The sequence below is a fragment of the Pomacea canaliculata genome, linkage group LG1, assembly GCF_003073045.1.
Source record: "Pomacea canaliculata isolate SZHN2017 linkage group LG1, ASM307304v1, whole genome shotgun sequence".
In the NCBI taxonomy this organism is placed as follows: Eukaryota; Metazoa; Mollusca; class Gastropoda; order Architaenioglossa; family Ampullariidae; genus Pomacea; species Pomacea canaliculata.
This window is the reverse complement of record NC_037590.1, coordinates 45,310,037-45,325,259: the sequence shown is the minus strand read 5'-3', so window position 1 is coordinate 45,325,259 and position 15,223 is coordinate 45,310,037. Positions and strand designations below refer to the sequence as shown.

The window sequence follows — 15,223 nt, the reverse complement described above, 5'->3', positions numbered from 1 at the left end:
TCGATGAAACGTTTTGATAAAAGCTTTGTTATAATAATAATACATTATTAGGGAGATCTCATCTAAAGCAACATAATGACTGACCGCTACATCATCATCTTTGTCGTCGTCACCATAGTTATCAGTACCAATAAAATCGCACCAGGCTATAACCCCGCCTTAAATTGACCGGGTAATTACACCAAAATATTACAGTAAAAATTGCTATAATGGCAATTTTACAGGTGAGATTCAAACCATGTCCGACATGTTACTGCCACTCCTGTAATGTCCACGTATCGCAAATGCGACATTTCTACAGCTCCTCTTCGAGGCTAAACATCAAATCAACATTGTCTTGGTCTTGTCTTTATATATGTCGCAGGATATTTCAGTAAAATGGTCAAAACCAGACAGAATTTTCTCCGTGACAAACCTGTTAAATATATTTCTTTTTTAATTCACAGGTCAGGACACATCACCAGGTCAGGCTGCATGCAGTTCCAGTCAACCACTGTTGGCTAATCGACCCACGGACTGTTATAGCTTGTTGTCATCGCAGCTGGTGTCTTGTGTTAGTCTAGCAGTCGCAGGAGTGTCGACGTCGTGGTTGCTGAATGCCCCCATGTGAACTGTGCGTTTTCAACCGTCGGTCAGATCGATTTACTATTCAAGTTGTTTGAAGGAGTGAAGTGCTAACTGGTAGAATACACGAGATCGTAATTCCCAGTAATCGATGGCATGGAATTGAACAGTCCGGCTAGCTAATAATATTATTCTCCATACGTTATTCTCACCTCTTGAGTTCGTCCAAAACGCCACGAAATCTTCGCAGTCTTGTGTTATTGTTTACAACAAACCTTATCAAAACGTTTCACTGATAAACTAAGAGAGGGTTGCAAGGTGAGTACCCAGGTCCCTTCCTTACCTGCGGTCGGCGACTCCCTTCACGGTATCTTGACGCAAGCCTTGTAGTGAAAAAAAGAAGAAAAAAAAAGAAGAAGAGATTTTTAGTCCTTATGCTTTTCCCCGTCTTCTCGCCCCTTGTCTGGAATCTTCAAGTCCCCTGAGAAAAGGGGTATTAAAACCTACACCTCTGCAATCCTCACTCCAGAAAAGTTAGACATCCCTTGTCTTACCTTCGTTCTAGTGATAAGATTTTTCTAAAATTCCAGATTGCTTTCTTTTTAATATCCCTCTCCCAATATACACATGCAGGCATATCGCTCTTATTATAAGAAACTATAGCACAATCAATGTAATTTCAAAAATACTTTATTGACTCCTGCCCCCACAGCTCATTTAAAAATGGCAAAACCACACAAAAAATGATGTCAAGACTGCAATGTTACATAAGAACACAAAGAAACAGAGAAATACAGAATATGAGTGACACCCTCAGTTTTTTTTGGTTGAGAATTTCATACAGCTAAAAAGACAAACCATTAAACATGTAGTTCACCCGGAATTTTTTTTTCAAAAATTGGGCATTGATAAAACTAATTCACATATGTGCACAAGAACATACCTGAAACATATCTCCTCACACACACACTGGGGGGGGGGGGGGGAGGAAGAGAGGTAAGGAATAATCGAGAGAATAAAACTTGCTATACACTGTGTGCAATGGCTGATAGGTTAGTAACAATACAATGTTCAAATTATACAAAGTGATGAATAACGGTCACGTTCAACCATAGACATTCAAAACTCCAGAGGAAAATTTATCTTTCACCTAATGCTGAATAAAATAACTTATTAAGGCACTAAATTAGCAGAACTGCTGATGTGCCATAATGTCATTCATGTTGCACTTAATGTAACAAATACATGTTAAAAATACATGTTTACATGTACACTTGGCAGGAATATCTTGTTCAAACACAACCATTCTTCACTTACAACTGTTATGGACACTTAGAGCCACATGACTATTTTGCTTCCTGTTAGACTGGGTATGCTTCCCTGCCTAACTTGTGACCGAATTTTCTCCTCCACAAATTTGTAGTGAGGGAGAGTTATCACATCATTACATCTGCATTAATGATTATTGCCAGCCTTTATACATAATGTGTTAAATACAAACATGGCATTGTCAGGAGAGAGGGAAGGGAAACTGATGCAGCTAAAACTATATCACTGTAAACATGTGCTACATGCAGAGAAAAAACAGTTTTAAACTGAACAATACTGAACCCAGGACTTTCGATTCTTGCTGTATTCGACACAAACGCTTAACTGATGCACAACTGAACCTCCTTGTAAATGAAGCTTGAACAAGAAGGAACACAAACTGTTGTAAGAGTGCTCAAGTTTACAAACATAAATAAATGTTTACAAAATCTGTTTCAAGCTTCAAAGTTGCTCCATACGATTTCTAGCATAAGCACTAGCACTAACAAGCAGATGAAAATACTTGCACAGGTTTTCTCATAATTATAAGTCAAAATGCTTGGCAAAACTCAGTTTGCTGGAATGTTGGAATCACCAAATCCTCTTGACACACAAAAGAAAACAAAGAAGATAAGAGAAACTCTTCTTTTTCGTAACTGTTGTTTGCATATTTTCCCACGATCTATCACTGAAAGGGAAATAAGTCTCAAGAGTCACTTGCATCACGTATATGGCTGTATGTGCATACACATTAGTGAAAGAACAAAATTACAGATATCAGAACCATGCTATATAATTAATTACACAATGCATGAACACATAGAATTGGACATGATTTAGCACTCTTAATTCAGTAATAAGCATGACAGTTTGCATAAATCTGAAAGCATTTATTACACATTCAGTAATGATTATTGCAGATTCCATTCACCCCAGAATAAAAAATTTTCTTATGTAAATCAAAAAGTATCTGCTTTTGAAAATAGTTTGTGAACTCAAAGATATCTTAACTGTAAACTCTTTTAAAGAAGCTCAAAATTGTAAGTTTTACTGGCATAATCAACACACGTGCAAGGAGACATCAATCTGCAAAAAAGTGTGCACTTGCACAGAAACCAAAAAAAGAGCCCTACTACTTGACAGGTAAACTAGTCACTTCAGCAAAGTGCCTCCTATCATGTTCACTCCCTGGGTCAAGAGAAGCCACACAGGTATTAAAAGCTTCCTAATAAGCAATCATATCTTCAAAAGAAGCTATTGCCTCTTTCAGAAAGCACAATGCTGACTCCTTTTATGCTTAAAACATGTTACAACAAGCAAGTTTTATGGCAAACATCACAGCATACAAGTGGCAAAGCAGATTTATCTTACTTTACTGGTGCAAAAAGTATCCCTAATGGTAGAGCTGACCCTCTAAATTCAGCAGAACTACTCTAAAACAAATGTAACTTATAACAAAATCTGACAGTCATAAACTGACTTAAAATTGTGTCATTTATGTTTTTACTTGAGGAAAATCATTTTGCCTCAAGCAATCATCCAAATATCGACAAGCCTTCAGATAAACAGAAACTGTTCTGGTTTCAAACTTGCAGGTGTTTTTCCAACAATAGTGACAATTTCTGATTAACACTGTGAATTTTTTAATGATTCTTTTGAAATAAATGTTTATCTGTATTTTGTGCTTACAAAAATTACTGTAACTACTACACACAGTGTTCTCATGCTCAAGTAGGAACAAACGAAAACAGCTAACACATATAAACATTGTATGTTTATTATCATACTTATCTTTCTAGCTCCGTTCTCAATGAAATGTGATGCTGGTTTCCTTAATATTTCACAGAACAAAAAAATAATCAAGTCTGCATGGTACATTATTTAACTGTTAATTTGCAAAACAGAAACACACATACACCTATTCCAAGTCTTCCAAATGTAATCAGACAATGTTTTTATTCTGCATCACAGTCTAAAAGCATTTAGCAATTTTTCTCCCCTCCTTATCAAAATACGTAACCACAGCTCCAAAGCAGATGCCTCTGAAAATACATGCTCGTTCATTTGAAATTTGAAAATGAAACACTTTTTTCATGGTATACACCAACAGAAGAAAACAAAACACCAAAAGAAATATAAACCCTCAATAGCTAGTGAATGAGATATAATCTGATGGTTACAACATTGCCGCCCATCTATGTAAGCAATAATTACATGAACAATTCATGGCAAATCTATGCATGTGTCCCATTAAATTTGAATAAATTCAGTAATCTGTCATCATACATAGGAATTTTTATGCTGAGAACTTCATATTTTGCTCCAATATACATCTATGGGAAGGATTGTATATGCGTATAAGGAAATATATAACGTGTCATTGGCAACTCCACACATAAACTGGTTGGACATAATAAAATGTTTGTCAAAAGGCAAATATTTCAATCCTGATATGAACATGATTTCCCCCAAAAAATTAAGATCACAGTTTACATAGGTTGTTCACAGATTGGCAGTATATTCAGTACAAATGCACAACTGAAACTAAGCTTCTGCTTTGCCAACCACTGATATGCAGCAAGTACCCAGAATATCAGGAACCAATAGACTCTCTTCATATTTTATGTATAAAAAAGGGGAAAAAATGTTCTTACAATGCAGTCCTGGAAACAAAAACAGATCAAAGGGGACTTTCAGGAATAAAATTTTACCTGGTATGGGCATACAATGCCTGTAACTTAACTGAATTGTGTGGAGCACGCACCCACAAAACGTGGAGCTAATGAACACTATCTTTTAATCTTTTTTTAAAAAAGCTCAGTGAAGATAAAAGCACATGACATCACAAAACAAATTCCCCTTTCACAAAGGAAGAGACATAAAAACACATCATCAACCTATTTAAGTCATTGACAAACTTGAATGCAGATACCAATTTATTACACATACACATTTCTACATTTCTCACAGAACAGTCTTCCTGCTAAGGTGCATAGTTAAATCTGATCATGTTACCATAATCAAATGTCAAAAAATACAAATCCAAATATCTTTACATCAAGTCATTCAAGACTTAGATGTGTCACAATTTACATCTGTAAGTTTTACAACCACATTTTGTGTCACAAAGCAATGAAAAAGAAACATAAACTATTGTCATTCTAATGTCGATGTAGATGTTTTTGTAGAAGTAGTTCACCATACATATATTGTACATATGACTTGCAGTAGGAAACAAAAGGTAGAGACAAGCCATGATGCAAATACATAATATGGCACACAATCAAGATACAACTTGAAAATTATCAGACATGCCAACAAACAATTGCTCCATTTCACAAGCATTTTGATACACAATAATATAATGTCATCCATTGCTTTTCCCATTTTGCAAGATTAGCACAAACCAGTCTTTTTTCTTTAAATGAGGTATAAGATTGTATTTAGATAGCAAGACAAATTGCAGAACAGTATACGAGATATATTGATGAAAATCAAAAACTAAAACAATAAACTACAGATAGATAACATGGATATGGAGATAGATATAAAGGAAAGCAGAAGTTATTTTTCACAACCTGACAGTGATGTGCTCTGTCTCTCATAGTGACTGCACCTGATGACAAGGAAAACTGGACCAGCAAAACTTGGTCAAATTGCAATTTGAAAAAAAATACATTCAGATCCAGAAAAAAAATGCAGGAATTGAGAAGGCCCCATTACAAATAAGTATATTAAAGTTCAAAGAATGCTGATAAATGGAATTGCATAAACAGCAGAGCAAAAGGACTCTGTTCTCAAAAAAAAAAAAAAAAAAAAAAAAAAGAAGCTTGTTATGGAATGCATATCCTTTATACTATGATGACTTTTGCACGATGCAGCAATTATAATAAGATTAAATAAGGCAGAGACAATTAGTGCTGCACTTGTCAAGATTTTATTTTTTGCATCGTACCTATAGTGATGGAATTGAGCATGCTGCACAAGGCAGGCCAAGAGTTGTGAAAGCTTTAGTAAAAAGTGAGATTATTTGACAATAACTACATTAATTGTGGATATTGAAATAGGCTTATTTATTTTGGCAAGTGCCAACAAGAAAAAAAATGTTTAAAAATTCAAAAATGGTATTTCAGATACTTCAGTAGCAATAAACTAACAATAGCGTGGGTTTCATCAAATAACAAAGATACTTAAGGACTTAGATCTAAAGAAATAAAATGTTTTTCTTTGATGTGTCAGACAAGCTAGGAATTTACATCCTTGGCATTTACAAATATGTCATGCATCCATATTTTCAACAGTTTGTATCACAATCATCTTAAAGCACTCTGATTTGCTAAATTGTAAATCTATCCACCTTACATCACAGATTACTTTCACCAGAAGATGCCATTTGATGAAAAAAGGGAGACAGAACTCCTCGTCTGATGAGGGATATGGGAGGAAGATCACGTCTGTTAACCTTACTAATTATGTGATGGCAGAATACAACATTAAATAAAAGAAAACAATTTTAATACAATGACGGGGCTACAAAATACCAGTTTCAGTAACCCTGTTGGAAATAATGTGGCATGTATAAGGAAACCCAGTTTTATGTAGATTAATGTGCTTTAGAGGTGGATGGCACACTTGAGTGGCTTATCAGGCACAAGCAAAGGGCTACATAGAATCTCCTTGACTTGATGCCACTTCATTGTGAAGTGGAGGTAAAAAAAAATTGTAAGAGGTAGTGAGGGAAATAAAGAAAAGACTTAATTTTTAACAATATTTAAAGTTATATTCTTCATCACAAATTGACATTACACTGTCATCCTTGCTCCTCCCAAATCTCTCTCCCAAACTCACAGAAAATTATCAAACTATAACTATGCAAAGTTATATTACTAAAAATTGTGTGCTATCATATTAAAATTATTAAAGCTGTGTGAATGACTGAAAATGATGACTGAATTCTTCCCTTCTGCATATCATGAAGATGCTCTTCCTGGCAAAAGCAAACCTTCTTCTGTATGACTAAAGTAACTTCCTGTCAAAGTTTTTTGATCTATAGTGTAGGGGAGAATAACCTTGCAAAGAATGTGACATTTGCACAGTGATCGTGAACTAGGTCAACATCACACCTCCACTGGGTCAGTAGCTTCCTTGGGATCAAAAGGAAACACATCATAGTCTTCATCACTTCCCTCACCATCCACAGGTTCCCTGAACATAGAATAAAAGCCTTACCATTGTGACAAGAAAGCAATGATCAAGTATGAGACAGACTTCAGTAACAGTTATGCCTCGCCATCTATTCTGATACTTGTGTTATCCTTCTCATCAAATATGATTGACTTAATCCTAGACAGTAAGAAAAATAAACTCCCTTACAGTACACCTTCTGTAACTCAAGATGCTGGCCTTTGCAGCCCTGTTTTTAATGTGTCAGTACTTAGAGCATGACCGTAATGTTGTGATAGTGTTAATAATGTTCAGAATTCAATGAAATGTGTTGATGTATGCAACACTGAAAATGACAAAAGAGCAATTGGATTAAGTGTTCTGAGTAATTTAACCTCTATATAATCTTTGAATAATTTTGGACTATGAAAACATTTTGTCCTCAGATAAACACTTTAACAAACACTCTACAAATCTGTTTGGAATCCAGCTAGAAATAATAAGGGTCAATGAAAAGGGTCACCGAGTGCTGTACCAGGGCCAAAGGAAGGCTTGACTTGTTTTATAAAGAAGACAAATTTTGTTTTATAAAGAAGACAAATTTTAAAAACAAACTAGCAACAAGAAAATCAACAATATGAGGGCACATGCACACACACAGAGCAAAGGTATGTGAATAGGTCAATCCCTACCAAACACACACATTGCAGGCACATTTGTACATTCATAAAGAGTGTTGGCAATCAAACATCATCAGGAAAAGTTCCAATACAGAAAGAAAGTTATGATAAAGCACTTGTGAAAGTATTTTGAACAGTACGCCTTGAAAGCACTTTTGAAATGCTTGATAGACTCAAAGCAATGAAAATTATACATAAGGAAATTCCACAGCTTTGGAACAGTGTAGGAAAGGCCCTCCCACCAAAGCATTGCGTATCTTGGGGACTCTGATAACATTGTAAGAGGAGGTGGTAGAAAATCAGGCTTCACAACCTTCACCTATATCTTTTAATGTAATGAGTTATACCTAAATTAGTGCTTTAAGGACAAAACTTCAAACATCTAGGACACTCATGAAGGCATGTCAATAAAAATGATTAAAATGCTCACCCTTCACTAGATGCTTCAGATGTTGACAATGAGCGTGAACGTGGTCGATCGGGAACAAATGTGGTCAGTAACACAGTACTGCGATCGCTATAAGAGCTGGCAGGGGCATAAATCTCTGGCTGAGGAGTAGGGTTAGGGTCATAGTATCGCCCATTGGCGAAATAGCCTGTGGTTCTGTTTTTTGCTTTGGTGACTTCATTTCCCTTTTGTAATGTGGAGCGAGCATAGATGCTCTTTCCGTTGTTGATGGCAGATGGCACCGATGGACTGCGGTGAATTGTGGCGTATGTCTTCTGAGACTTGTTAGGTTCACTGTCCTGAAAGAGAGGCACTGGAACTGAGCTGTAAGGGTTGACACTGCCTTCTGAATGCAGAGATTCATTACTCGTGCCAAGTGGCTGTGCATAGACAACAGGAGAAGGCAGCATGTCCATACCCCCATCCACGTCAATGTAAGAAATCCTGCCCTGCCCCAGGTCACCGAGCACATCAGGTCCCACTGGGTCTGGCTGAAGCTGTCACATCATAGTCACCCATACATCCATCCAAACCATTCACCAATGCATGCATGCATATGCGCGCACACACACACACACTTTTCATTATTAACACCATCCTACTACACAAAGTGCACAAGGAAGAGCAATGATAATAAGTCAGCTACCAACTCATCATTTGTTTCCAACATGTTCCGCACACATTTGAAAAACATTTTCTCTGCATGAATTTCTTACTGAAATGACAGAACTGAGGAAAATAAATTAGGATGCAAATGTTAATCAGAAAGAATGTACATAGCCTTGGCCCAAATAAAAAATATACACTAAACTCACCTCCTGCTGCTGTCGGTGGTCCTCCAGCATCTGCTGTGCCCATTCAATCAAACCCAATGCATCCGATGGTATACTGCTCCCATTATCTTGACGATGGAGCAGCACAAGCACTCGACACAACTGGTGTATAACGCCCCTGTTATGATAAGAGTTGGAGCAGCTACCTTGATCAGTTTTTCCTCACACACTTAAGCTGATACTGAGAAATTTTCTTTTTTTTACCATTCTCCTTTCACGGACAGGTGAGCCACAATAAAAATACATTTAAAAAGTTTACACTTTACGCAGTACCCCAGAAAGGAACTTTCAAAAGTACTTAAGTATCTATCTATCTATTCCTCTTCGTGCATCAGGTTGCACATAAGGCCTCAACCAGAGTCCGCCACCGATGTCGATCGGCTGAAACCCGCTCTAGGTGACCCCATGTCCAGCCCTTTCGCTTCATCTCCCTTTCCACTGTTCTTCTCCAAGTTTCCTTTGGGCGGCCTCCTTTTCTTCGGCCGTCTGGAGTCCATCGTAGGGCGACTCTGGAAAGGTCTGCTGTCTGCTGGCGGAGCACATGTCCAATCCATCGCCAACGCCTTCGTTGAACCTGCGTGGTGATGGACTCGGTTTCAGTTCTTCGGTGGAGTTCTTCGTTGGTGATGGTATTTGGCCAAAAGATGTTAAGTATGCGCCTGAGGCATCTGTTTTGGAAGACATCAAGCTTGTTACTGATGGTTTTGGTCATCTTCCAAGATTCTGATTCGTAAAGGAGGGTGCTGATCACATTTGACTTGAAGATTCTTAGCTTGATCTTCTGGCTGATGTTTTTTTCCTTCCATGTGCTCCTGAGTGAGGCGAAGGCGTGGCTGGCTTTTGCCAGTCGGGCTCGAATCTCCACCTCCACATCCCCGGTGTTTGACATTTTGGACCCAAGATAGGTGAAACTAAAACTTAAGTATCAGAAGTACCTAAATAGCTTTTATATACAACAGATATTATAATATTGCTTAAAAAGGATAACATTAAAAAATCTGTTATACTTACATGAAATAATAATGAACAAAAGGCTCTAAAGTGGTATGTTTCAAACTTTGCCCTCAAAGAGGGAAAGAAAGAAAAATAATTATTCTTAAGAAAATATGAAAAGCTTAAAAAAAACCCAACCTGTCATGTACTATGGAGCATCAAAGAGGGTGATGTTTTATTTAAAATTGAATTCAGGAATATTTGTATTTGCTTTATAACATATTTTCCCAAAATTATCATTGGATAAAGATATCCTGACTCATACTTATATGTAGGAATCCTTGGATCACCGGAATCCATTGCACGTAATTTAGGCCGTATTTGTGACAACAGCTGCATCAGGGTTTGTGTATGTGGCCGTAGCTCTTCTAGTTGTGTGGCATACACATCAGGGTCAATAACTCCCATCTTGACATTTTCAGCAACTGTAAAGTGTTCAACACGATGTTTGAAAACTTTAATAGAAGAGGTTATTAAAAAAGGCTACTTGCTTCTAATAATGACCAGAACTTTGAAACAACAGGTGGTGTGGTTTGTGTGGCGGTGCACATAGATTTCTGGTATCAGTGGTGAACACATTTTGAACTGTGTTGTTATTGGATAAATGATCTTGTACATATTTGACATTTTAATGATAATTATGAATATTCTACATAAAATGGGAGAAAATGAGAAATAAACTCTATTTATAAGAATAATGACAACAACCTTGCTCTGTTCTTTATGACTATGATAGTGCAGCAAGAAAATCAAGGGAAAACAATCTTTTTTTGTACATGTTCATGGTGAAATGCTTCAGATCAAACTGGGAATTGTGAATAATTTAACAAACTCAACTGAAACATAGAAGCAAGCTCACCCATCATAAATGTTTGTTGAGTGATAAAAAAAAATACAAATAAATAAAAACACTCCAAGAACTTGTGACAGCACAAATAACTCATCATTATGATCATGGGGTGGGAAAGTTTAAACTGGATTCTCTTCATTTTCATTTCAAGCATAGGTCCAACTCAGAGAAAGGACAGAAGTCCTAAAACTGGGTGGACATTATCAAGAACTGAGAGGCCTGACCTTTGTCAGAAAGCTACAGATATGGAAAAGATGAGAAAAGCTGTCAAGTAGTTACTGGCGCCCTCCTGGGCCACAAGGAAACCACAGAATGATTGTAAACGGAAACACTTTCAAGAAGAGGAAAAAAGGTCATAGATCACAGTGTTTTCCAAGAGTCTCTGGTCACTGAATCTGAGACACTACAACACTGAACAGAACAGAACATACATTTACATGCAAATAAGTGAATAAACACACACACACACACACACACACAGTTTTTGCTATTTAGTCTGACTATTTTCTGAAGAGTACACTTGTATTCAACTTAAAGCTCTAGAACATGTAAAATAGAATCATATCCTGACTCCTTTCAAATCAACATTTGCTTGTAGTGTCCTAAATAGGTCTGTCTTGACTCCTGACATCACCCCAACCTTTAACCAAGCCATGGACTACCAACAGTAATTGTTTATAGTTGTATGCACCATGACATTATACGAAGTAAGAATGAACCCATCTTTGCAGCACAATTATTATACTGTAAGAACAGATGTAAAGAGACCATGACAATCATTCTACACGAGACATAAGCCAGCAACTAACAGCAATCTTGGCATGCCTTTCTAAAACACAAAAAATAGCACCTGAATAATGCCGAAGGAAATTAAAAAGAAAAAAAAAACAACAACTGAATGGCAGAATGACTGAAACACTGCACACAAAGATTTATGGCCTTTATAATTACATGCAGAATTTATAATAATCATCCTTTGGACAATTTGTACACGTACCAAAAGCGTGGTTGATGTATGATGGGAACTGAAACAAAAAGTACTCAGATTTCATAAAGACAGACAGCTACCACATGATTTAAAATTACTGTTCTAATTTTCAAAACACAATTGTATTTTTTCAATTTATTGCATAATAATTATGTTGGTTTGTGAGTTTGTGAGTGTGTGTTAGAGATGGGAGATGGTGGTTATTAAGATGTCAGATGAGACAGATTAAACAACACTTTAAAAAATGTGCATTTTGTTACAATAAGGGATGTGAAACAGCCTTTAATATCACAAAGATGTCAATACTGTTCATCATCATGACAATTACAAGCATTTCTACTAATGTTTTTTCTTACTTCAATGCAGTGACTTCTTGAAATATCTGATGCCCTGCTATTAAGCTCAGCAAATTAGCCAAGACAGCCAAATTATAAACTATTATTCCTGTGTAATGCAAAGCTCTTATTTCCAACCCAACATTAGTCACACAAGTAACACAGACCTCTAATAAATTGACACACCTGTTTAACAGAGCCCATCTCCATATGGGGTGATTTGTAATGGTGCTTTTGCAGACTGACATTCTTCCTAGCAAAACATTCAATTGGAACCAGAACATTAAGGAACACTAATCTATTTTATTTTCTCTCACACAAACATTTGTTGCTGCTCTTGACAATTAATGAACTATTGAGTAAACCACACGTAACTGCTATTCAGAATGGAGTCTGCTAAGATTATTACAAATTGCCTTTACACTGCAATAAAATGTTTACTTGCGTGATTGGGCTGACATTTAAGTATAACTAGAAAAAGAGAGCAAAAATAATCTGAACAAAAGAATGGTTATGAATACATTCACAAAAACTAAAGCAATAAGAATACTGTCAATGTTTACTGCCATAAAAAAAGCAGTTTTGAAAATGAAAAGTCAACTTTTAAGGGCTTATTTTAAATAGCCATGTTCAGCATGAAAAACACAAGAACCAGCAGAAATGTGTAAGACAAAATGTGACAAAGCAGAAAACCACCTTCACCTTGTCTTTCGTATACGAATGCACACAACAAGAATGATGACTGCACAGATGATTAACGCAGAGCCCACTCCTGCCACCACTCCAATAATGATGTTAGTTTTGTCAGACCCTGAACAAATTCCGAACAAAATGAACATAGACAATTAAAAAAAAAACACACACTTGCAATGCTCTGACTACTGACTTTACACACATACTAGTTAAGAAACACAGATATAGTGACATATAAGCAGCATCTACCTTCTTTGTTCCTGTAAAATTCTTAAATATTGGAAATAAAGAAAGCGGAAAATTAATTTTCTGCTTTGTTAGAATGGGAATTGCTTAACAGAACTGTGCAGAGATGCATACATATATGCTTTTCTTTTGAACTCTTTAGCAGTTCCCAATACTGTCAATATATTTATACATGCTGCACGATTACGAAATATGATGACCATGTTAAATGACTCAACATTATTCCTTTTGTTATAAGAAAACAATACTTCAATAATTTTGATGTCATTTTTTTTTCTAATGCCAATGTAAGCATTATAAACATACCTTTGCAAACATTGCCCTGGAAAGATTCATCTATGATGACATCAGCTACACCATTGCATTGATCAACACAACTTCGATCATCAGCAAGAATAAATTTGACACACCTAAAGCAAACACAGTTGTGTTTTTTTTAAAAATCTGATTTAACACATTATCATCTTCTAAGATGCTTCCCAATTTAATGAATCAGTGATCAAGAAGGAGTTAATGAAATCAAAGTTGGAGTCTGAACATGAAAAGAATGTCATTTAGCAATGAAGTACATCTCGATGCAGTCTGGCTCAAAATAAAAATGCCTTTGGTAAGTCTGAAAGTATTGTGCGCCCTGACTTCCACAATCATCCAGAAATAAAATGAGGTAGTTTGGAAAAAAAAAATTGTAACTAGAAATCACATCAGTACACAACAATAAATCAATCAAAGTACTTTATTTCAAAATACATGTTTGATTGATTTAATGTTGCACTAAATAAAAAAGAAGAAAATTAATGCTTTAGTTATGGGTTGAGAGACAACACAGTTGTACAAGTACAGTATCTTAACCAAGTAGTGATCCCATGCATGAATCAAAGTGCACAATAAATGTGTCAATTTGCTGTTAACAATCACTGAGGAATCAGTGGTACTTAAAATGAGTCATTTCCCCTATGAGCTGACCAAAATAGCAAGCCCTTTACTGAAACTGAGCAGTGTCTTTTCAGAGAAGTGGTTTGTTAAATGCTCACTTCCCACAACTATGTTATTCCCTTATGTTATTGCTTTCTGCAGTCATAGTTGTGGGAAGTGAGAAAGCAGAAAATGAGACAGAACAGATCAAATCCCGAAGCCTTAATCTTTCATTTTCTCAAATAATAATAATTTCTTACAGGAATGACAAAGTTCATGCAAATTTTGTAGACATTTATTGAACTTTCAGGCTACCAGTAAATGCTAATACTCATTACAAATGGCACTTATAAAAACCCCACACATGCAAAAACTGTGAAATAGAACTTACACAATATGCATAAAAGCTGCATTTTATATTTTTATATTTTAGCTGTACAAAAGTTACAAACTAATTAATATAATTTAACATACACCAAAAGCATTTTCAAGTTTTTTTTTTCTTTAGTCCATGGAGCGTTGATGAAGCATGTTTCTTACTTTTTAATTCTCTGTTGTGCACTTCGAAAGCACGCAAAAAGACACAATGTACTAAAACTGCACTTAAAATAACTTTGAAATGATTAAATATTTCTTTATGTCACCCTGTTACCAACTACCTGAAACTGTTAGGAGTAAATCTTATGTAAATAATGAGTGCAGACCTCCACATATTTGCATATTTTAGTTTTAAATTAACTGGTATGTACATGAATTTTACACTTAAGAATACACTCCTCTAGCTGGAGTTACCTTTTTTTATTTATAGTGACAGTTTAGAAATTATCATATCTAGACACCTCTTTCACACTTCATTTTCCAATAATACAAGTCCTTGACATACTTGTAAGAAAATTCCCTTCTTTGGATATGATTTTACTTATTGTACCAAGGTTTTCAGGCCCATGTCATTTTTACAGGCAAACTTTTAATAATACTAATCATCATCATCTACAACAAGTTACCTGAAACAAATGTCAGGTTGAAAGCATTCGAGACAGTCTGTGGCAGAACAGGATTCTGAAAAACAAAGCTTTTTATCAAGATGTTTATACAATAAACTTGAATGTGTAGATGTACTGACTACAAACAGTACAGCAATATCATAAACTAAGAGTAATTAAGAATTTTCTACATGGTGCAGAGATACTGCCAGATAATTACAGAATCC

At 35.9% G+C, this 15,223-nt stretch overlaps 1 protein-coding gene across 1 annotated transcript in view; it reads right to left on the bottom strand.

The window, feature by feature from the left end:
- Positions 1-1,236: 1,236 nt before the first annotated feature.
- LOC112570508 overlaps positions 1,237-15,223 on the bottom strand; it is a 19,098-nt gene continuing 5,111 nt past the window's right edge. Inside the window, exons 5-13 of the mRNA XM_025248968.1 lie at positions 15,018-15,072; positions 13,408-13,511; positions 12,865-12,973; positions 12,349-12,415; positions 11,837-11,864; positions 10,255-10,414; positions 8,979-9,114; positions 8,146-8,660; positions 1,237-7,077 (exon numbers count right to left, since the gene is read on the bottom strand). Of these exons, the coding sequence (XP_025104753.1) occupies positions 6,990-7,077; positions 8,146-8,660; positions 8,979-9,114; positions 10,255-10,414; positions 11,837-11,864; positions 12,349-12,415; positions 12,865-12,973; positions 13,408-13,511; positions 15,018-15,072 (1,262 nt within the window). The 3' untranslated portion in view covers positions 1,237-6,989. The remainder of the gene's footprint in view (positions 7,078-8,145; positions 8,661-8,978; positions 9,115-10,254; positions 10,415-11,836; positions 11,865-12,348; positions 12,416-12,864; positions 12,974-13,407; positions 13,512-15,017; positions 15,073-15,223) is intronic.